At 43.1% G+C, this 18394-nt stretch overlaps 1 protein-coding gene across 3 annotated transcripts in view; it reads left to right on the top strand.

The window, feature by feature from the left end:
- Positions 1-450: 450 nt before the first annotated feature.
- SLC12A4 (solute carrier family 12 member 4) overlaps positions 451-18394 on the top strand; it is a 47189-nt gene continuing 29245 nt past the window's right edge. The window contains exon 1 of one of the 3 annotated variants that reach the window (XM_054169965.1): positions 451-926. In XM_054169965.1, coding sequence (XP_054025940.1) covers positions 653-926 — 274 coding nt within the window. In that variant the 5' untranslated portion in view covers positions 451-652. Of the gene's footprint in view, positions 927-11261; positions 11648-15423; positions 15702-18394 lie in introns of those variants that run through there. The other 2 variants (XM_054169966.1, XM_009899136.2) reach the window with 2 other exon arrangements.

Below are 18394 nucleotides of genomic sequence, written 5' to 3'. Positions count from 1 at the left end.
CACACACTTCTCTCCGGGTTTCTACGACCACCCCGCCTCTGCCAGGAAGCGCGGAGGATGCACAAACACCACCCCTTTTCCCCAGGGAACCGCCACTTGGCCAGATGCTTCGTCCTCGAACTGCCCTGCCGCCGTGCCGGGGATCGCTCCCCCCTCGACCCCGAAGCCGCCTCCCCGGGCCTGGGCGCGGCGCGCCAACGCCCTCCTATCGCTTTAGCTCAGCAAATGGCGACGGCGGGGGAGGGAGTCGGAGGCGGCTCGGGGAAACGGCAGAGGGAAATTTGCTTCCCAAGGCGGCCCAGCAGCGCCGGCGAGGGAGGGCCGCGGGCAGAGGGCGCGGAGGGGGCCCGCCCTTCCCCGCCCCGCTCTGCTCCCCTCCCAGCGCGCCGCGGCTACTGCCGCCCCCGGGCCCGGCTCCTGTCACGATGACTGTGAGAGAAAGGCTCCCCCTTCCCCGCGCCGCCTCGCCGCCTGCGGCCCCTCCTCCGCGTTCCTGCTGCTGATCGCGCCCGCCCGGTGGGAGAGACACCCCTTCCTCCCTCCCCCGCGCCCGGTCCTCGCTGCGGGGCGGCTCCGGTCCCGGCCTGCCCGCCCGTCGGCCACGGGGGCGGCGGCCGCCGCGCCGCCTTGCCGCCCCGGCGCTCGGAGGGGAATGGGTGGAGTTGAGGAGCGCGGTTTCCTGAGAGGAAGTGACCGCACAGGGCAGGAATGCGCCGCCGGCTTCGCGCCGCGTCCCGCCTGCCTCGCTGCGGTGCCGCGGGGAGCCCTCGCCGCCCCGCCAGCCATGCCGCACTTCACCGTGGTACCGGTGGAGGACAAGCACCGCGCCGAGTATGATAGCGTAGAAGGGCTCAGCTGGGTGGACTACCGGGAGGCAGCAGCGGCGCCTGTCGCTGGTGATTCTTACGACACAGTCAGCTCCGACGGTGAGCGGACACGGCCGGGGCGCGGGGGAACGGCGGTGTTGGCCGCTCCCGGGAGGATTCAGGTCAAGCCTGGCTGCCCCGCTCCGCTTCGCTACCGCCGGCGGCGGCAGACAAAGGCAGGGGCACCGGCAGCGGTCCTCTGGGGCGGCGGGGAGCAGCGCGCCCGGAGGAGGAGCCCCCGCGAGATCCGCCCGGCCGGGCGGCGGCTCAGCCGTTGCTGGGGCCGGGATGCGCCGCCGTGGCGAGGCCCATGGGGATCCCGGTCGCCGGGTGAATGCTACCGGATGAATGCTGGGAGGGGGGCGCTGTCAGCCTCAGTGGCCCGGGCCGCGGTGGGTCCCATGGGATGCGGGTGGACGGGGTGTCCTCCGGAGCCGAGGACAGCCTCCGCTCCGCAGTCACTTGTTGATAGCCCGGGGGTACAGCGGCGTGCGGGGCCGGCTCGGGGGACGGGCCTTATCACTGCTCCCACAAACTGCAGCCTCCAAGAGGCGATAAGAGTATGTGGAGATGCCCGCAAATATTTGCAGCGCTGCACTGCCAAACTAAAGGAGTGGGAGAGGATTCAGTTACAGTAGACGAATCTTAGTGCTCTGCTTTTCTTATGTCATCTTGAAAAACTCAGCTGCCCAGCAAGGTCTCTCTCCCTCAAACCGAGCCCTGCGATACTAGAGCATGTGTGTTGTGTCTGAGTGGCTTTTATAACTGCCCGGGAAGGCAGAGCTGCTTTTTGTTAGTGCTTAATTTATTCCAGTTACAGAATAGGATCACGTAAATTGGAGGGGATTTTGGGTGGTGAGAAATACATTCTTTTATCAGGCAGCTAGTTGCTCTGCTCAGCCAATCTTTGTGTTTTGCTGTGGCTTTTGGGTATAAATCAATTTTTAAAAATCAATTAAAAAACAGCGTTTGTGGTGTTTGTGGACACCGATTCAGAGAGTAGAGTAGTTCGGGTAAAAGCTTGTTGTAGCTGTTTGTGAGATATCTTCCTGTTTTCTGCCTTAGTTATGTTTAGTACTGTAACCTTTAGAGGATCTTCCCATGGGCTCCATGCATCTGACTTGCCCTCTGTGAATCATGTGTGATTCTAGGCAACAAAAAGAAAATCAGTCAACACCTGACCTATTCTTCCTCACCTGTGCAATCAGAGTTTTTGGAATGCAAATGTTATTAGATGTACAATAATCCCTGAAGGGAGCCGGCACTGCCCAGGCCTATGCTTCAGGAAGAGAATAGCATAATTCTGCTGAGCGATACTCAACTGTCATGAGATCAAGGTCCGGTTCCTGCCTTGTCACCTTATTCAGTCCTCTGAACCTGCATCAGTCTTCAACATGTGCCATTCTTTCATTAAATGTTAGTTTTCAAAGGAATTTTGCATTATATACAAAGTAACTACATAGGCCTCATGTCCATTACGGTTATTTCCAGATCTAGTGTGGGCATTTTGGAATGATCAAAGATAGGTGCTTTTATCAACATGTCTCTTAGTGGAGACAATTTGGGACTCTAGCCCTGAAGGCTGTGCAGGGCCTTGACTTTGTTTTGTAAAGATGGTCTGTTTTACTGTAGGGTTCGTTAATGTAGAGCTCACCTGTCTGAGCAGGTTGAGGTGGAGGTCTCATGGAGTACTTTTTCCAGCCAGCTTTGTCCGTGTGTTGGTAAGTGTGACTTGGAGAAGGTACTGCCATGGTGGATCTTTACCCAGGTCAATCAGACTGGCTGTCCTTTGGATATGAAGACTGCCTGTGGGATGTGTCCACAAGATACACTTCAGCCTGCTCAGCTGCCTGTCACAGCCTATCAGTAGCTGGCGAGCTGTGGCTGTCTTGACTGCAACATTGCTGGAAGTTAGCTGAGACTGTTGTAAAACTGACAAATATCTACTAACACCTCTATTAATATATAGTAGTTAGTTCTGTTTCTGTTTGAGCTATAACTGCCCTCTATTTTGTAATTTACTTTCACAGTAATTAAGTGTTGTTTCATATCCTGAGGGTGTACATATAAACATATATTGTCTTGGCTACTTGTACTGAGAAACATGTTCTTCCTCAGTAGCCTTTTCTGCCTCTACCTTGATTTCTTGGTTCTGGGGTTTATGGCTTTGTAGAGTGGAATCTGAACTCTCATGTTACTCCTTTGGGTTTTGGTGCTTCTATCCACATTGCATGCAGACACCTTAGTCTCTCAGACTGGAGGAGTATTGATAATACAGTATGGTAGAGATTGAAGCTCTTGTTGAAGACTCAGTATTTCATATTTCACAGCTGATTAGTACTGTCTGGGAGGCCAGAAAGTGACCCTCCAGAGCATTCTGTGCATCTCTTTACAGGGTTCTTGGAGGGATCTGTTTGTGTTGGTGCCACTCCTGATTCCAGATGAGGCACAGTAGCAGAATTTTGGGTTGTGGCCCTATCAAAGTATATATGATCCATGCTAGCACTGCGCAGAGCGGTCTGAGCCATGTTGATTGTCCAGACCTCCCATGCCATCCAAGTAGTGCCACTGTAGTCAGTGTAAGAATTGGCTGAAGTTGTTCTGGAGACTCTTCCTGGGAAGATTTTTATCAGCTTGCCATTCAGAACCTTACATAAACACTTCTTCAGGCTGCTCAGTTTGATCAGAGATGGGTTACAGTGACTCAGTAATGGCATGGCCCTGCAAGCCTATGGTCTGTGGTGGTCATGCAGCTGTTTATAGCTGGTCTGTAACACTGAGTAAAGCAATGGCATCATTGTCCAGTATTCCTTGCACAGTCTCTTAGGCTGTTGCTTATAATTCAGACAGATCCTTAATTCACTCTGACCTTTTCACTCCAACTTTTATTTGCCGTAGCCTTGGTTTTGAGTGGTTTTTTTCTGCATTTTGCTTTATTTGTGACATCAAGTGATGCCTTGTCATCTAAACACTGCAGATGTGGAGCCATTCTGCAGAGAATTTCTCTGTCAGCCATTTCCATCAGAAGACATTAGTCAGTGTGCAATAACAGCCTTCCCAGATAGCTCCAGTGCTTGCTTGTGAATAAAATCAGTCTTTATTTGCTAAGCAGGTTCCACCAAATTGCCACTGCTTGTAATAGATTTTGACATCTTCCATTTAGAAAAAGAAGTACAAAGAATTATCTTGTGATCCTGTGATGAACTTGTGAGTCCTGCTTTATGGATCGGCAGGGATGAGAAATGTGAATTTGGCACCTCTTTGGTCTTTGAAATAATGCCAGCACGTTAGGTTCGGTACACGGGGTAAGAAGAGGGACAGTGGGGCCTGGAAACTGCTTAAAAAAACCAAATAAGCTTTGGTATAATAGGAATCTCAGCTCCACAGTGATTATGCTCCCTGTTAACCAAAGTGCAGCAATGTCATGAGCCCTGTGGGAAGTTATTTATCTTCCTGTGACTTTTGTTGGTGGAAACGAGACACTAATCAGCTTGGTGTCATTAACCAGCTTTGGTCAGCTGCCACCCTTGGTTTTTGCCAATGAATTACTCTGCTTATGTTCCAGTTATCACATGTCTTCTTTTGAGTCCAGAGTTGTAGCTGGACTTGAGACATTTTCTTCATGTTTACAGTCTGCATCAATATGTACAGTGTTCTCGTGCAGCTGCAGATTATGCTGAGCATCTACAAGAAGCTATTTTTGAGAAGATGGAAAAAGAAAATTCAGTGCCCATTTACTTTAAACTTCTTGCTGCTTCACTGCTTTTTAGTATGTGGCAACTTACTAGTAAAGGCTTAATGTCTTTTCAAGACTTGAAATAAAGATCACATAAAATATATCTGAAGATACTTTCAATGAAGATACATAAATAATTCAAAACTTCCTTCTCAAAGCACTTAATTCTTATGTGTAGGTGTTTTGGCAAAGTCCAGAGATAAGATAAGATTACTCATGTAACGATTTAGATGCTGTAGCTGAAGAGGGGTGACAGATACATGTGTCCAAATATATTTTAGGTTATCTTAAATTCAAGAACTTCTGTTAGAAGCAGTGTTGGTTAATGGTGCTGTTACAGAATTCATAGCAGGATATTTTTGCAGAACCTGTGTAGCATGAGCACCTTCAGCATTTTTCGTATCGCCTCAGAACTGCAGAAAAGTCATGGAGGAGGGAACTTGGGGAAGAGTTGAGGCAGAAGCTCTGAATTCTATGGGAGGAAGGAAAGAAATACACTGATGTCAGTGAGTTGTCTCTTCTGGTGGTTTGTAAATGGTACGAAGACTGCGTCTCCTTCAGTTTTGTTTCATTTTGATATAAAAAGTTGGGGGTTTTTGTCTTCCTGTTCTGCTAAGCAGCTGTTTTCCTTCTCTGTAAAGTTGAGTAGGTAAATTTGAAGATACTAAAGGTGTCTTGTCAGTGCTACGTAAGTCAATATTTGTTCCTGTTCTATAAATACTTGTGAGATAGACAGCAGTGGTTTTAATTTGAAATGCAGATCCTGAAAAGGGTCTTAGCAGCAAGATGATCCCTGTGAAGCCCTTTATTGTTTTTCCTGTTTGTGCAGTTGATATTTAGCAGGGCACTGATAACAGTGCCAAACTCCAGAATCGTTTCAATACAGGTGCATAGATAAGTGGACTCTTGCTTCAGATAAGGAAAGATAAGAGTGAGGTATGTAAAAAATGAGAGTGGAGAAGTCTTTGTGACGCATTTAGCTGTTCATAACACTTGAGTGGGTGAAAGAGATGATACTTTCTTTGTAGCCTGGCAGCAAAGGAATTTCCTGAAGAAGCTCATTTTAGTAGAGTCCATGGCAGACACCTCGGGTTTCTTTTAGCAGCAGGCAGTTTTGTTAGGTTCAATTAATCCATACAAATGCTTGTCTAGGAAAAGAAAAAAGTTCATGTTACTGCATAAACTGTTACTTTTGCTAAGCATGTCTCGCATTCTTCTTCTAATATGTGCAGTGATTTAGACAGAGCTGGAGAGGCTGCAGCTGTCCGGTACCGAAGGGAGCTTGCTGCCAGCTGCTGGTGGCCAGGAGACTTGGTTAAATATAGAAAAATATGGCCCTTTTTGTGGGTTCTCTGGTATTTCAGACATTTGGAAACACTCTGGAAGGATCTTCATGATATGTCTTTAAGTGATTTGATAGCAAGTCCTGTAGCAGTGTATGTATGGCTCTGTACGGTGCAAGAAATGAAGACCATGACAACCTTCTGGTGGTCTTCTGTAGCTGCTGACTTTGTTGTGTTTTGGAGGACACCTGTGTTAGAAGGCCAAGCAATTACACATGAAAAGACATGAATTTTCCATTTAATTCTGCTTGTAAATGCTTTCTTCTTTTGACTTGCTAAGTGCCCGTTTCAAGCTTGAGTTGAGACTAAGTGTGGGGATTTTAATTTGCTGAGGCTGTATGTTTTAATTAAATCTCTTCACTTTTCTGAAGAAATCCAAATAAATTTTGGTGTCTTTTATGGGGAAAAAAATGCACCACTGTAAGATGTAGTCTGAAGCCTGTTGGAATTACATTTTAGGAGCATTTCCATTGACTTCAGTAACCTCTGAATCAGGAATGTTGAATCTCTTCGTTGCACTAAGCTGATTTTTAGTCTCCCAGATAAGAAAGTGTCAGTCTTTTTTTGTCATTTGATTTAGTAAAATCTCTTTATTGCTGGTTTTCAGTAGGCATCTGTGTGAATGATGCCAAGTGATCCCTTGGCAATGAGTAGTACTGTTCTTGTTCTTTCAGTTGAGCTGCTTTGGACGATTTATTTCAGTATGCTTGGATTTTATCATGCATGGAGGACTGTGCATCTTTCACAGTGGCTGCTGCAGTGAATGCTGAGCAAACAGGATCTGTTTTTTAAGCAATCCAGATAATGAAATGGCAGACACAAAGAAATGTTAGTCTGAAAGCAAAATCAAATATTTGACATAAATTTAATACATTATGCCTTTAAATACAGAAAGTCCACATGACCAGGAAAAATAACATCTCTTAAAATACATGTAGGATAAACTTCTCTGTATGTTGGATATGATCTATCATAGCATTTCATACGCTGTAATGTGGTGCAGGTCCCCTTCAGCCATCCACTTCACGCCTATGCAGAGGTTTGTAGGCTGCCCACTGCATCTATGACCAACATAAACATTTGTTTTCTGAGTTTCAAACTGTCACTTCTCAGCTATAAAAAGAAGTTATTGGAGTTAAAGTAACAGCATTTTTTTTTTTTACCTGATAGGCCATATAATAGGGCTTTAGATTTTTATGGTAGGTATTAGGTTTGGCCTGCAAAAGAAGGCTGTTTACTTTCCAGCTGTCTTAATTCATGTCCGAGCAGAAGAGGTGTATGTTAGGACAGTTATGGGAATGTCCCAACCCCACCCCCCACCCCGATTTGTGTTGCTATTTACTTGGTGGAATTTTTTTTGAATCATCTTTTGGTCTTCATTGTGCTCTGTAGGACAGAGAGGTGGGGTTGGATGTGCAGAATAAAGTGCTAATTGCCCCAATTAGCTTATGGATGAATGGGGAAGGTTGATAACTTGGCAGTTTTGCCAAGCTGGCTATACTTCGCTGACTGGAGGCAACCTAAGACTTGTTGGAAATGTAGATGGAATGGCATTTTGTTGAGCAGAAGATGAGAGGCAGGCTGTGCTGGGCAGCTTGGGGAAGGGATAAGGAAAGAGATTGCTGGTACTAGTGAGGAGATGGTCATCATCCTGCCTTTGTATTGGCGATCACAGTGCTCTGACAAGAATTGGGGAAGCTTGTTTGCTTAAGGCATGGCCTAGCAGCATTTCCAAAGGTATTTGGATTCTGAATTTGCCAGTGTTCCCTGGGAGTTAGTGCCACAGGTCCATCCCCTTGAATCCAGAATGCTTCATTTGGCCTCTTATCCCTGCTCCACCCAAGTGACCTACATTGTCCTAGAAGCCAATCTCTGTCATTGATTGACACGAGGTCTGTAATATAATTATAATGCAATCCATCGATTACTTGGAAAATGAGAATCAAAGCTGTAACCTGATGCTGGAGGCTGCCTCGCAGGAAACCCTGGCAGGGATTGTATAACAGGATCCTGGCAGAGGGGAGGTGACACAGAGATCTGTGTGTAGGGCAGAGACATGCTCTGCTATGCATAGGTTCAAGCTAATTATGCCAGAACAAAACTCTGTTTTTCTACATTCTAATTACCAGCCTTCATTTTCATCTCCTACCAGGAGCCAGCAATTTCTTGTGTTTATCTGGGGTGTTTAGAGAATTGCTCAGTCATCACAGGTATCTACTTACTGTAAAGCAGGTTAGACTATTCACACTTTTGTCTTCCATGTCAAAGGGAAAAAAGGACTTAGGGTGTGCTATTAGAGTGCCCATTTGCTGAGTTAGAGTAACTCTTCAGGAGGGCAAACTTGTTGAGGCTTGCTCTTGCATACTTGAAATTGCTGATTGATGCAGTAAAACAATTTTTACGCCCTGGAGTATAATTGTTTTTCATAAAATTATCTATGGCAGTGCTGCTTTGTGTTGTGATCCTGTCTGTGCTTGCAAGCTGAGCAGCCCCAAGTTTAGTTGCTGTGTGCAAAGTCCACTGCTGGGTTTCCATGTAGGAGTTCAGATCTCAGTCAGGACTTTGAGTGATTCAAGAAGATGGTGTTATCTGCTGATGCCTCTGATGGAGGACAACACATTATTGTTTCTCTTCTTCCTTCTGCCTTTGCACTCAGGAGCTTTTCCTTCATGATCCACTTCTAAACAATAACAACTAACATCACTCTTACTAGTAATTTCTGTAGTATATATTTTTACCCAGACCTGATGCAAATGACAAAGGCAGAAGTTCTTTGATAGGTTTGCAGGTCTAGTTTAAAAACCTTCTTGCTCCTGAATCTTTTCAGCTTTCTTCTGCTAAGGTTTTCACTCCCCAGTCTGTGATTATACGATGTGAGGTGTTTAGCAGCAATGTTACTTGTCTGTCTCCCCACCAAGAGGATCCCTTACTTTCCTTTGGTATTTGTCTTCTGCACCCTGTACTGGGGCATGATCTCCAGGACACAGCTGGTTTTAGAGCATCACAAGCTAACCCTTGCCAATCTTATCCAAATTCAATTTCCACATGCACATAAGTTATGTCTTGGTTACTTTGCCTAAACCAGACGCAAGCCATTCACTTCTGATGTGGATGTATGCTCCAGAGAATGTGGTGACAATGTCAGGGATTAATTTCGTGGGCATTGCATCCAAACATGAAGGGAGGTACAGTTGAGCAGTGTTTGGTAAACCCCAACACTATGTAACTAGACAGAGGGTTGATTGTCTGCTTTGTGTTAAGATGTCTTCTAACGCACATGCAGGGAGCTTCAGAGCTGTTACTCAAGGCAACACGTGGAGAATAATTTAATTGCAATATTTTACATTTGCCCTGTTAAGAAACTGTATTCTGGTCTTTGTCATAGAAGTATGTGTCTAGCAGGAGCAGAAGCACCATTAGAGGAACCTGAGTTTCTTTGGACTTAGATTCTGTCGCATTGATTTAGTTCCTGACTGCTGGAGCAGAAGACAAATGATCTAATGTTGAAGAGTTTCTGTAAGAAAACATGCTGTACTCAGTTTGCTCCAATGAACTGTCTGTAAAATGATGATAAAAGCCACTGTGTCTTGATCTGTGCTGTGCTGCACAGTGTGAAATATTTTGTGCTAATTTGAAAGACCCATGAGCTCTTTATGAATGTCTGTTTGAATATAAATGCATTTTACAAGTGCTGTGGTTTGTTGCCTATCATGTGCAGTGTCAGAGTGCTCTCCACCCTCTGAAGTGTTCAGTGGGATGGAATGACTTCCTTTACTTGGAGAAGTTTCATGCTGACTTGTACTTTCTTTAAGTATTATGACCCGAGTTACAGTGAGTTTTGGCTGTTCATAGCACTTCACACTGAAAGGTCAGTTCTTCATCCTTGGAACATATACAACCTTAGCTCTTCTTTTCCTCCTTTTTTCCTTCTCTCCCCACTCCCCCTAGTTAAAATCTCTTACTTTGTTTTCACATGGAACAAAGTACTTTTCAAATGTAAGAAATACCTGATGTTCAACACTTTCCATGTGAGATAAGTGAAAACACTAATAGAACATTCAGGGCTTCAGAGTGGTAACCAATCACAGATGGCTTCTTACTGTCTTACAGCAATGGATAGTAGATGTCTGTTACTGTATGTAATGCAATGCCATTTTCAAGCTAATTAAATCTCCTTTTACTGTTCTGTTCAGTATGACTGGAGATGCTTAGCACCTTGGCTTATTTCTGTATTTCTTCCCTGTAGGAAGTGTTTAGAGCTGACTTGATGGTCACTGTTTACATCTGCTTGTTCTAACGCCATGGTTTGTGCCTGTGTACAATTGTTTGTGGCACACGTGGAACTGGAGAAGGGAGCAGATATGTCTGAAATTATGTTCTGTGTTGTGGGGTGGGGTTTTGAGTATGGATTATTTTTGTTCTTGTTTCCCCCCATCTTTCTTACTGCATAGCCATGAACAGAGATAGGGCTGAAAACATTTCTCTGTATTTACTTTTAAGAGAGAATTGATTATTACTTGGAATCTGCATGCTGATCTTGTAGAGGTTTATTGCTGTCTCAGGGAAAGTGTGAACACTTGACAGCAAGGTAAGAGGCTCGTCCTGTGGCAAGGAAAATGCTAGAATCCTCCTCCCTGTGGTGTATCTGAGGTGCCTTCATGCATGTGAAGGGACAGAGTTTCAGGGAGGATAGTCATGACAGATTATTTGGAATCGTTTCACATGAAAGAATCTCTGAAGTGGATTATAGTGAAGTACAAAGGTTGTTTTTATAGTGTTTTGTTTGGTTTTGGTTTTTTCTTTTCTTCTTTCTTTCAGCTGGCAATGACAGGTTATAGAATGAAAGCTCCTAAGTGATGTGAGTTCCTAAATCCAATTTCTCAGAAGTGTCTTAGCATCTTTAATTACATAGGCAGTCTAGGTGGCTACACCTACTGCATAACCTAGGTGAGTGCCAGTGCGATGTGTGCTGGTATCCAGTGATTTCCTCATGAAGGAGCAGAAGGGAGTGGGTTCAGGTAATTATGAAGTGCTTAGAATCATTAAGTTAGTGTTTACCTTAAGTATCTTACATAAACCCTCATTTCATCATGCTGGTGGCCCCCTTTTTTTTTTTTTGGTAATCTTGCATATGATTTGGCCATTAATGGATGAACATATTAAAAAGTATTGAAGATGGAAAGAAATGCATCACTGTTTTCACTTGAAAGCTGAAATGCCTGGAGGGCTAACGTCACAGAGCTACACTTTTCATGGCATTAGCAGGTTTAAAATGCTGTCTGCATCCACACTCAGCACACAGCAGATTTGTGGCAGAGCAGATGTGTGCAAACAGAGGGTAAGGTGCTTCCTCAATATGGCTAGGTCTGGATTTCACAAATAGCATTTTCAGTAAGATCCTGACACTTGGATATTTTCACACTGTTGAAAGGATTATAATGCCAGGATTATATCGGTGTTAGCTTAGCTTTCTGTAAGAAACCCTTTTGCTTCCTGAAAGAGATCAGTTCCAGTCAGCATTGCAGCCAGCAATTTGTCAGAGGAGGTGGAAAAAAAAGTTCTTTTGGGAATACAGTGTCATTAAACTTGTCCAATCCTCAGGACTTCACAGAGAAGGCAATTACTAAAGCATGTCCTAAGAGCAGAAAGAAGAATAATGGTAAACCAAATTACTGGAAATGGCAAAGAGCTATTGCTAAAGGGTAAGTATTTCTTGTTGGTATTAATACCTGCAAAAGATTATAGTGTTCTGAAAATATCAGTGTGTCTTCACTGGGGAATAACATTGTCACACTTTCTGAAACACAGGGTAATTCAGTTGCTAAATCCTTGGAGTTGTATACTATCAGCCAACTCAACTGGTAAAGCTGTTCTCTAATCTAGTTCTGCAAAGTACAGTAGAAGTCTGGTAGTAACTTCATACCATCAGCATTCTCTGCTGAGTTGTACACTTAATTCTGTACTGTATTGCAGCCTAAGTGTTGCACTTTGGCTTTTTCTTCTGTAAAGAGCACAAACAAACGCACTCTCTAAAACTCCAATTGTTTCAGAGTGGAACTATTGTATTATCAGCAATGCAGCTTTTAAATTTACTTTTTGGTTAAAATCTGCTTTGTTTTTGTCACTTCTGTAGATGCCAAAGCTGATTAGAACTATATCCACGGTGTCCGCAGTGTAGCAAGCGCACCTGCACTTGTTGGGTAAAATTCAGTTACCTCAGAACTTTAATGACAGCATCAGTTTAACAGTGAAGTAAATAATATTATGTACTAGTCTTAACATTGTGAGTGAACATACTATATTCTTTAAAAACCCATGAATGTCAGTAGTTTGGCCTTTAAGCTGCACTTTCTGTTGGGAGTGTGCATTTGAGCCTGGCGTGTGAGGGTTGGGTGTCATCAGTGTAACTGATAGTACTGCCCAGAAGTTATCCAGGTAGAGGTCTGGCCTTTCATTCTGTTACACTTTCCCCCTCTCATACAGCCTTACTGGAGCACAGGTTGTTACCTAGTGCAGTGGTGGCTGTTAATTTCATAAAATACTGGATCTACCTGGCAACAGAGCTCATGCTTTCTGCCACCTTCATTGAAAAAGATCTGGTTGCCCATGGTCTTGTGTGGAATGGTATTAACTAGCAAAGGCCAAGGAACTTGTTTAGGGTTTTCAGTTCTTCACCAATAGTCAGTTCTGCAAAACATTACTGCTATGGAGGGAAGCAAGTTTTATCTCAAGTGCTTGGGAAAGGAGTACCATTGTTACATCTGAAAAGTGCTTTCTCAAGAACTGTTAGAACTGTCTTTCTTCTGTAGAAGCAAGCCGAAACACCCAAGTGTAATAAAAATGGACACAGACAGCTTTTTCTGTATTAAAGGTTTAACTTTCAGGCTGTAAACATGTCTTTAGAAATAATCTTGGGACTAATATATTTCTTCACTGCATCATCAGGTAATTTTTCTACCTGAAAATTATTCCTGTTTGCAGCAATCCCTTTGTTCCTCTAATGCTTCTTTTTCTCCCCCCTCCATGGAATACCTGTCTTGGGTGTATCCACTTGCCCCTAGGTCTTGTGAGAACAGTAAACGTAGCAAACCTATTTTCTTTTTGTGGTCAAAAAATGAAACTGAATTCTGGCCTAATTGCCAGTTGTGTCAAAATCTGCAGAACATTTTGATGCATGAAAATCTGGAAAAACATAAATAGCACTGAACTGACTTGCTTTCCAAAGTGGGATAAATTTTGCATGCCTTAAACCATCTGTAAATTAGGGTTTTAAGTTAGCTCTGTTTAGAGGTAATATGCAGCATACCAAGGTGCATGCGCATGAGAGGCACTGGGGGGGGATCAGCTAATTGAACCATCTCTGAGTAAGAAGAGAGCCTGCATGATTAGTTGACTGCTATTTAGATAGCTGAAATCAGGTTAAAGCAAGTCTGCACCAACTGCTTGGGTATCAACTCTCCTTTCTAATCTTAGAATATTTACAAGATGAATGATGTTTTAATTAAAAATAATAATTATTTTTTTAAAATGAATTCTAAGCTTAAATGTTTTCTACACATGAAAATGGCTCAGTTTGTGTCTGCAGCTATTCACAGGCTTTGTGCTCAGGGGTGTCTGTAAAATAGTGTGTGAATGACAGAAAAAGGGGTGCTAGCTGCTATGTACGCTATTACATCACAATCATTTTGTACTGTGGTGTACACAAGGGAGTCTGTACATGCATAGTACACTTAAAAGTGCAATCTTAGCTCTTCTGCTGCTCCAGAAATTAAATTGCATTGAAGGGAGGAGTGTTGGGCTGTCCTTTTGAGATGGTTTTCTAGTAAATACCTGCTGTTTGTCAGTAATAAAGAGGTAAGTAAACCACCAAGGTTTGTTTCTTTGTCAGGCCTAGCATTGAAGTTCTAATTCTGATTTGTAGTGATTCTTGAGAAATTGCCGTGGAGAATTGTAGCCCCTCAGTTAACCTTTAGCTGTCAAGATTTCAAGTAGGGAGGATTAGGGCAACTCTGCATCCCATCATCGCAGGTCATAGCCGTATCCGGAGCTTCGCCCAGTTTTCTTGCCCAGCAAAGTGTGTCTGAGAGTCTGTGTGTTCTGCTTTAAATCCACAAGCACGGTGTGTGTGCCTCTACCAACTTGCATTTAATTAGCTGAGATATCTGCCTGTAAAAGCACAGTGGCAGAAACAAAGCTTGTTATCAAAGTTCAGCCTGCTTGGGAATACTTTTTAATATTTTAAGCCTTACTGCTGCTTAATTAGCACTACTGTATTTTTCACTTCTGTTAGCTGCTGTCTAAACGAAAGCTAGTCAGACTAGGACCATCTGTTCCTTCAGCGTCTCTTCTCATGTAGATAGGGCCTCCATAAGAACAAGGTGAGCATCTCTCTACGTTAGTCATGTCCAAATGGAAAGATCTGAAGTTGTTTTAAGACATACCAGTTTCCCCTTATTTAACTGAACATAAAGAAGTAAGGGTGTGGTGGTTTTCTTTAAGAGTTCAGAAACTGACAGTAGAGGAGAATAAAATGTCAACAGGTTGAGTCATGCAACCTGCTTCTACCTCCCACCTTCTCACAGGGCTGATTATTCTTTTAGTAGTCTGGCTGAGTAGACTTTATCACTGTAAAACTCCTTGGTCTTTCTTAATGGTAGACTCACTGTGCCTAATTGTTCATCTTTCATTTATCCTCACTAATCTGTCTTCTATTTACTTTCATATATGTGTTTTGCCTCTAAGTCTATCTAAATTCTGGGTTTCATCCCTTAGTCCAAGGAAAATACAATGGCTTGCATAGAAGACTTGCACTCAACATGTTCAAGCAGTGAGATTGTCTCTCTGGCCTAATATCCTTCCAGAAGGAAAGCAATAATGTGAACACTGTCCTCTGTGTACTTAATCTTTTTCTGTTCTGTTTTTGTTTTGTTTGTTTTGAAGTAAAGACAACACAAACCTTTTGGAGAAGAACAAACCAGGACCAGTCAATAGAATATCCGCTGCAGTTTTCCATGGTGTTTTTTCTTGGCACTGAGATAAAAGTTTGGACATCCATTTACTTCTTTCATTCTGTCTCTTGGGCTTGTGTGTTTACATGTGTGGGAGTATGCACATTTAGGATTTTTAGGTTTTGTTCCATGAACTGTCTTTGATGTTTTATGGAACTCAAGTGATCCACACCATGCTGAACCTTGTTCTGCAGACCCGAGTCTGTACCTGAGCAAGGGAGCATTAAAAACTCCAGGGAAACATTTAGATAAGCTGTGTAGTTGTAATGGTGGCTGCAAACAGAATTTTGGTTTGGAAGAGAACTGGTAGCATTCAGAAATAACATGCCTTAATTCTTGAGAGATGATGAACGGTGAGAAGCAATGAAGCAAGCGAAGAGGAAACCTTAACCTACTTGGAATATAGTTTGCCTGCCTTAACAATTGCAATTCAATAGGCACTAAGGCAAATAAATTATTCTCTGTTGCAGAGTGTATAGCTCCCTCTTTAAGAAATGTTCCTTGCAAAACAGTGTTGCATGATGAAAACTAACACCACATAGCTCCAGTCCAGGACCAAAGACTTGATTTCTAAGAATGAGGAAAACTGTACGCATGTCACAAGATGGGCCTTGCCCAGGAGACTTCATGCTTCAGAATGTAAACTGTCCTCGTGTGAAGCTGGGGCAAGAATTCCCCGGAGTAGCTTTCCGAGGTCACCTCCGCTCTCTTCCAAAACTGATGGAGATAACAAGCTCTTCCCATGCAAGTAAGTCTCTTTGACGCTGCTGGTATTGCTCGTTGGCAGACCGAAGATTGTAGTCACGTTCTTATTGCAGTACATATTGTATAGTGTGCTGCAGTCTGCTCTGTTTTGTCAAAGCACATTTGTGATCCTTGCTGAGGAAACAGTTGTCTGACATAGGTTTTACTTGTGAAACTGGAAACAGAATGCAGGAAGAGAGACAATAACACAAACTCTTAGGTGTTGTGATTTTAGGACGTGACCGAAAAGTAGAGGTTGCATTGAATGTGCAACTGTAGTGAAGTTGGTTTTGACTGTCTTTGAACTAGCTGTATTTAACTTAGCAATGGAGTATTCTTCCTGAATCCACACAGATCTCTGCAGCACCCAGTTGTGCACATCTGTGAAGTTAAAATCGGGTGTCATTGTGAAGAACATACGCTCCTTTGCTTCCTGTTAAGGTGTGCAGGGTTTGAGAGGGGGTTAATGTGGCACTTTGTTGGATTAGGAAAACCATAGAGTTTGGAAGTTCATTTTTGCATTGTCCACAGCAATTCAGAATCTGTAGGTACTTGGAGGGTAGTGGAGCTAGTGCTGTGAATGCGATAAAAAGCCAGCTGTTACTTCTCCATCATCTGATTTTTTTTGCATGCCCTAGCAATTGGAAGAACAGTACTCTAGTTCCAGTCACTAGCTGTGATTTGTCTGTTGCAGTTTGCCTCGTTTGGGCTTCCTGTGTGCAGGAAGATGTTTAAATCAAGCACATCAATGAGTCAAATTTAGTGGGAAAGTCGAATGGGAAGATACTGGGTGATGCTTGAAAACAGGTGGAGAAAGAGACAGAAGCTGGAAGCTCTGAGACAGAGCTTGTGAAGAGACTGATTGTGAAAAAATTCCTGGAGGCAAAGTGAAAATACTTACAAAAGAGCCAGTTAACTTGAAGATTAGTCTGAAGTCACTGATCTTTGTCAGGCTCAGGTGGTATGAAGTAATCTTTCTTAATTGAGGATAGGCTATACCAGTGATGGTAATGAGAGGCTTGGTATTTTGAAAGAGCAAACCAATTGTCATCATGTATAGAAATGTGAGATTGAGTGTATGAGTTACCTTGACAAGAGGCTGACTTTATACAGGGTGAGAGTTTCTGTAGGCATTACAAGTAAAGGAACGCCCATTATACTTTTCTGAGACAGTGGTAAGCTGCATCTGTAAGGTAAGGTTCCTGATGGAAGAACAAGGAGAACTAAGATAGCTGAGAACGGATTTAAAAGTCAGTCAGTGTTTTGAAAAACATTTAATTACCAGAGAGAGTGTTTAGGAAACGAGACAACAGAACCAAGTTACTCGTGGCCTTGCTGTGTTTGGTAAGCGTAATGATGAAGAGATACTGCACAGGCCAGTCTTGAGCAATCAGGTAGCCAGGATTGCTGTTGATGTCCCTGTCATTTGTGTCCAACTTAGTAAGTAAAACCTATATGGCAGGAAATGAAGTTCCATTTCCTCAGCAAAAATTGCAAGTGCTCTTCACCACATTTGTACAGAGCAGACTGCAGCAGTGCTAACAATACATACCGCAACAAAACTGAGCTTGCATATGCCTTCTGCCAGTGTAGACAGAAGAAATACAGCAAGCATGTGCTGATTTTTAGTAAATATTTTGCTTTTCCTTTTTTGCAACTACTTTGCTGCAGTTGATAAACATTTTAGTTTGAGGCCGCGTTGCTAAGCTTACTGATACTTTTCTAGCTGTGTGAACAATTCTCCAATGTACAGCAGTGTGAACATCTCTTGCGTGTAGGGGAGGTCAGCAAATAAGCTGAGCCCACTTGTGCAAGGCAGCTGCTAATTAACATTTTGGTGTTAACTTGTCAGAGCTCTGAGAAAAGCAGCAGGCATGGAAATGGCAGCAGACTGCTCCCTACGAGTATTTTTGGTCAGCTAAATGCTTCCAGAAGCCTAAGAAGACCTCTGTTGGTGACTCTTGTTTTTCAGAGTTTTGTTGAAAACACCTGTGAGCAATGCCTGGAAAATTGTCCTGCTTTCATCCTCCCTGCCCCTCAGTAAGAAGAGGACTGATCTTTCCCATAGTTGTTTTGCTTATTGCAATTAATTTTGTAACAGTGTGGTGTATGCTGGTCACTGTGTGTAGGGGAGGAGTGAGTCTTCTATGTCCTATTAGCTTCATTTTGTAAGCTGATTCAGATTTCAAAGTGTAGCAATACTTTGGGATTATTTTAAAATAATTCAGTGTAGCCTTATGGAATTGTGTAACTTAATCACTGAAAACATGCCCTCAAAAATCCATCTGTTAAATCCATCTGTTTAATCTCTTGTCTTTTATGTATCCAGCGTACAATACTTCTTGAACTTGCTGTATTTTCATTTCAGATGATCAGATTTTTCTTTAATTTTAAACTTCTTTAGTAGTTGCTTTAAAAAAAAAAAAATAGAAAAAAGTATTCCTTGGATTGAGCCTTCCTTAAGGAGATACTCTTGGAAATCTCTTTAGTTTGTCTTGGCTGAAAGAGCAGGGAGTGAAGAGTTACAGAAAGGCATCTTTGTTAGTCAAGCAGAGTGTGATGGGGGCCACAGGTCTGAGAATGTCTAAATACTGGAATCAATAATTTTTTATACTTATTATTTTTTCCTTCTTTTTTTTCCCCCCCTCCAGAGCTCATTTTACACTCTAGTACCTTTAATTTTTTCCCCCTACATTA

The sequence above is a fragment of the Dryobates pubescens genome, chromosome 19, assembly GCF_014839835.1.
Source record: "Dryobates pubescens isolate bDryPub1 chromosome 19, bDryPub1.pri, whole genome shotgun sequence".
NCBI lineage: Eukaryota > Metazoa > Chordata > Aves > Piciformes > Picidae > Dryobates > Dryobates pubescens.
The sequence above is the reverse complement of the archived record's forward strand: the minus strand, read 5'-3'. Positions and strand labels throughout refer to the sequence as shown.